The 5,313-nt window shown below is 44.8% G+C and overlaps 1 protein-coding gene across 1 annotated transcript; it reads left to right on the top strand.

The window, feature by feature from the left end:
* Positions 1-61: 61 nt before the first annotated feature.
* Positions 62-5,013, top strand: LOC138864826 (golgin subfamily A member 6-like protein 26). Its single transcript, XM_070133433.1, has 7 exons — positions 62-112; positions 2,340-2,552; positions 3,134-3,274; positions 3,752-3,892; positions 4,185-4,298; positions 4,569-4,736; positions 4,849-5,013. Exons 1-7 carry the CDS (start codon positions 62-64, stop codon positions 5,011-5,013), a joined length of 993 nt encoding a protein of 330 aa, XP_069989534.1.
* The last annotated feature ends 300 nt before the right edge of the window (positions 5,014-5,313 follow it).

The following is a 5,313-nucleotide window of genomic DNA, read 5'->3' as shown; positions in this document are numbered from 1 at the left end:
AACTGGGGATGTGTCAATGACGAGGAATACTGACGAATGACAATGCTGAAGAATACTGAGGATGATGAGGAATAAGGATGTGACAATGATGAAGAATACTAAGGATGTGTCAGTGTGTAAATATGCACTGACACATCCTTAGAAGGAATGGTAGGATGGTAGCGGGTGTGGTTTATGTTTTTGAAAGGCAGAGGGTAAAATGGTCAAATACTACTGTAATTTAAGAAAGAATAATATTATGAATTCATGAACTATATATACGTGTGTGTATGTCTATATACATATAGTATATATATATATATATATATATATATATATATATATATATATATATATATATATATATATATGTATGCACACACACACACACACACACACACACACACACACACACACACACACACACACACACACACACACACACACACACACACACACACACACACAACACAGACACACACACACACACACACACACACACACACATATATATATATATATATATATATATATATATATATATATATATATATATATGCATATAAATTACATATATATACATATATATACACACACATATATATGCACATATCATAGGCGTATGAAAAGGGGGCAACAGCCAGCCCCCCACTCTAGAAGGGAGGGGGCGGGGCCCAACTTCTGCTCCCCTCTCCTCAACTTTCGAGGACATTTCCTGTAAACAAACAAACAGTGCACTTCCTCAGTTACCCAGTTGTTGAAAACACTGACCCTTGCGACTGAGTATTGTGTTCAAAAGTGAATAACCACTATGTCAAATTTGATCTTAATAAGAAATTATAAAGTTTATCTTTAACACTACTAAAATCCATAATTTCCGGGGCTTCGACCCGGTTCCCCTATTGGGGCGCTGCCCCTGGCAAGCTCCCAGGACCCCCGTCTATTTTGGGGGGAACCTACTCCACCCCCTCCACTTCAAAATATCTAACTACCCCTATGGATATGCATATATACATGTGTGTTTGTGTACATGTGCTGTGGGGGGGGGGGGGTGCATGTGTGTGGGTGTGCATGCGTGCGTGCGTTCATTGCCGGATATACATACATACATATTTGCACGAGAAGGCGAGAGGGACAGGCCAGGCAGCCCCAGACCAGCACTAAAAGGCCCCTAACGCCACGCCCCACCCCCACCCCACCCCCATCCCCACCCACACCCACCCACCCCAGTGCCCGCCCGTGATACATCTCCGTCGCCGTCTATCAGAAACACGTTAAAGCGAAGATCACACGAGATGGACACGATTCCTGGACCCAACTTTTACGATACTCATCAATTCCGAGAACCATGAATTCTTATCGAAATACGGGGTCGCAGGATGAATACGAATTTTGGGAAACCCGTTACCTTTCACCTGGGGGGGAGGGGAGGGGGAAGTAGGGAGGGGAGGGGGGGGAGGGTTATGCTTCGTTTAAGAGAGGCAAAACTGATGTCCAGTGATAGTTTTCCTTTTATTTTCTATTTCTCCATTCATCCATTTATTTTAGTTTATCTTTTATTTTCTTATTTTTGTGTCACTTTTTTCTTACATCTGCTTCTTGAAGAGAAAATGTTATTGACTTTCCGTTTTATGTGTGCGTGTGTGTGCATACTTGTGTGCGTGTATGTGTGTGGGCGGGTGGGAGGTGGGGGGTAAGGTGGGGGAGTGAGGGGTTGTATAGGGTGGATGAAGGAGAGGGAATAGAAAGTGGACGATTAGACGTGGGTAGAGTGGATCAGGGGTCGGGTTGATGGTGGATGGCGGCTGAAGGTAGAGTGGATGAGAAGATGGGGTGTAGAGAGTGGATGGAGGTAAAGGATGGATGGAGGGGTGGAAATAGAGAGTGAGTGAGGATAAGGGATGGATGAAGGAGTGGAAGAAGAGAGTGGATGAAGATAAAGGATGGATGAAGAGGTGGAAATTGAGAGTGGATGAGGATAAGGGATAGATGAGGGGATGGAAGTAGAGAGTGGATGAAGGTAAAGGATGGATGAAGAGGTGGAAATTGAGAGTGGATGAGGATAAGGGATGGATGAAGGAGTGGAAGAAGAGAGTGGATGAAGATAAAGGATGGATGAGGGGATGGAAGTAGAGAGTGGGAAGCTATGGAGTGGATGAAAAGGGGGGGGGGGGCAGATATACGATAAGGTTAGGAAGGTTGAGGATGACAGTGGATGAGAGGTTGGTGTAAAGAGTGGATGAGGCGGAATAGAGAGCAGAGGAGGAGGTGGACATAGGGTGGATGAGTGCGAAGAGTGGGTGGATGAGACAGAACAGAGGAATGATGAACAAGAACAGGTGGATAAGTGTGAATAAAAGTGGAAGGAGCGTGAATGGAAGGTGGATGAACGTGAACAGAAGGTGGATAAGCGAGAGCAGAAGAAGAAGGTGGATAAGCGAGAACAGAGGAAGAAGGTGGATAAGCGAGAACAGAAGAAGAAGGTGGATAAGCGAGAACAGAAGAAGAAGGTGGATAAGCGAGAACAGAAGAAGGTGGATAAGCGAGAACAGAGGTATAATGAACAAGAACAGGTGTGTGAACAAAGTTGAATGAGCGTGAACAGAAGGTGGATGAGCGAGAACAGAAGAAGAAGGTGGATAAGCAAGAACAGAAGAAGAAGGTGGATAAGCGAGAACAGAAGAAGAAGGTGGATAAGCGAGAACAGAGGAATGATGAGCAAGAACAGGCGTGTGAACAAAGTTGAATGAGCGTGAACAGAAGGTGGATGAGCGAGAACAGAAGAAGAAGGTGGATAAGCGAGAACAGAGGAATGATGAGCAAGAACAGGCGTGTGAACAAAGTTGAATGAGCGTGAACAGAAGGTGGATGAGCGAGAACAGAAGAAGAAGGTGGATAAGCGAGAACAGAAGAAGAAGGTGGATGAGCAAGAACAGAAGAAGGTGGATAAGCGAGAACAGAAGAAGAAGGTGGATAAGCGAGAACAGAAGAAGAAGGTGGATGAGCAAGAACAGAAGAAGGTGGATAAGCGAGAACAGAAGAAGAAGGTGGATAAGCGAGAACAGAAGAAGAAGGTGGATAAGCGAGAACAGAAGAAGAAGGTGGATAAGCGAGAACAGAGGAATAATGAACAAGAACAGGTGTGTGAACAAAGTTGAATGAGCTTGAACAGAAGGTGGATGAGCGAGAACAGAAGAAGAAGGTGGATAAGCGAGAACAGAAGAAGAAGGTGGATAAGCGAGAACAGAAGAAGAAGGTGGATAAGCGAGAACAGAGGAATAATGAACAAGAACAGGTGTGTGAACAAAGTTGAATGAGCTTGAACAGAAGGTGGATGAGCGAGAACAGAAGAAGGTGGATAAGCGAGAACAGAAGAAGGTGGATAAGCAAGAACAGAAGAAGGTGGATAAGCGAGAACAGAAGAAGAAGGTGGATAAGCGAGAACAGAGGAATGATGAGCAAGAACAGGCGTGTGAACAAAGTTGAATGAGCGAGAACAGAAGAAGAAGGTGGATAAGCGAGAACAGAAGAAGAAGGTGGATGAGCAAGAACAGAAGAAGGTGGATAAGCGAGAACAGAAGAAGAAGGTGGATAAGCGAGAACAGAAGAAGAAGGTGGATAAGCGAGAACAGAAGAAGGTGGATAAGCGAGAACAGAAGAAGAAGGTGGATAAGCGAGAACAGAAGAAGAAGGTGGATAAGCGAGAACAGAAGAAGAAGGTGGATAAGCGAGAACAGAGGAATAATGAACAAGAACAGATGTGTGAACAAAGTTGAATGAGCGTGAACAGAAGGTGGATAAGCGAGAACAGAAGAAGAAGGTGGATAAGCGAGAACAGAAGAAGAAGGTGGATAAGCGAGAACAGAAGAAGAAGGTGGATAAGCGAGAACAGAGGAATAATGAACAAGAACAGGTGTGTGAACAAAGTTGAATGAGCTTGAACAGAAGGTGGATGAGCGAGAACAGAAGAAGGTGGATAAGCGAGAACAGAAGAAGGTGGATAAGCAAGAACAGAAGAAGAAGGTGGATAAGCGAGAACAGAAGAAGGTGGATAAGCAAGAACAGAAGAAGAAGGTGGATAAGCGAGAACAGAAGAAGGTGGATAAGCAAGAACAGAAGAAGAAGGTGGATAAGCGAGAACAGAAGAAGAAGGTGGATGAGCGAGAACAGAGGAATGATGAGCAAGAACAGGTGCGTGAACAAAGTTGAATGAGCGTGAACAGAAGGTGGATGAGGGAGAACAGAAGAAGAAGGTGGATAAGCGAGAACAGAAGAAGAAGGTGGATAAGCGAGAACAGAGGAATGATGAGCAAGAACAGGTGCGTGAACAAAGTTGAATGAGCGTGAACAGAAGGTGGATGAGGGAGAACAGAAGAAGAAGGTGGATAAGCGAGAACAGAAGAAGAAGGTGGATAAGCGAGAACAGAGGAATGATGAGCAAGAACAGGTGCGTGAACAAAGTTGAATGAGCGTGAACAGAAGGTGGATGAGGGAGAATAGAAGAAGAAGGTGGATAAGCGAGAACAGAAGAAGAAGGTGGATAAGCGAGAACAGAGGAATAATGAACAAGAACAGGTGCGTGAACAAAGTTGAATGAGCGTGAACAGAAGGTGGATGAGAGAGAACAGAAGAAGAAGGTGGATAAGCGAGAACAGAAGAAGAAGGTGGATAAGCGAGAGCAGAAGAAGAAGGTGGATAAGCGAGAACAGAAGAAGAAGGTGGATAAGCGAGAACAGAGGAATAATGAACAAGAACAGGTGTGCGAACAAAGTTGAATGAGCGTGAACAGAAGGTGGATGAGCGAGAACAGAAGAAGGTGGATAAGCGAGAACAGAGGAATAATGAACAAGAACAGGTGTGCGAACAAAGCTGAATGAGCGTGAACAGAAGGTGGATGAGCGAGAACAGAGAGTGGATAAAGGGCGGCAGACGGTGGAAAAGGAGTGGGTAGCTTATGATCGATTTATGGCTGTTACTTCGCCCAGGTCAACGAGGCGGCGGCGAGCAAGGCGTGTAAAACATGCTAGGTCATGAGCCACAAACGTAAACTCTTCTTGACCTCCGCTGACCCCACTAGCACACATAAGAACAAAGGAAAATCGAGAGACAAAAAAAAAGAAAGAAAATTTCTTTGTCGAAACGTGCGCAATGGCCGCTTCTGCTCTTGGATATCGCCTGTGAGTGTCCCGTTTTCTTTACAATCGTGCATAGATCTGCAATGCATAGAAAACGGATTACGTCTGTTTACTCCGATGGCCAGTTACGTCTGTTTACTCCGATGGCCAGTTACGTCTGTTTACTCCGATGGCCAGTTACGTCTGTTTACTCCGATGG

The sequence above is a fragment of the Penaeus vannamei genome, chromosome 18, assembly GCF_042767895.1.
Source record: "Penaeus vannamei isolate JL-2024 chromosome 18, ASM4276789v1, whole genome shotgun sequence".
Taxonomy (NCBI): domain Eukaryota; kingdom Metazoa; phylum Arthropoda; class Malacostraca; order Decapoda; family Penaeidae; genus Penaeus; species Penaeus vannamei.
The sequence above is the reverse complement of the archived record's forward strand: the minus strand, read 5'-3'. Positions and strand labels throughout refer to the sequence as shown.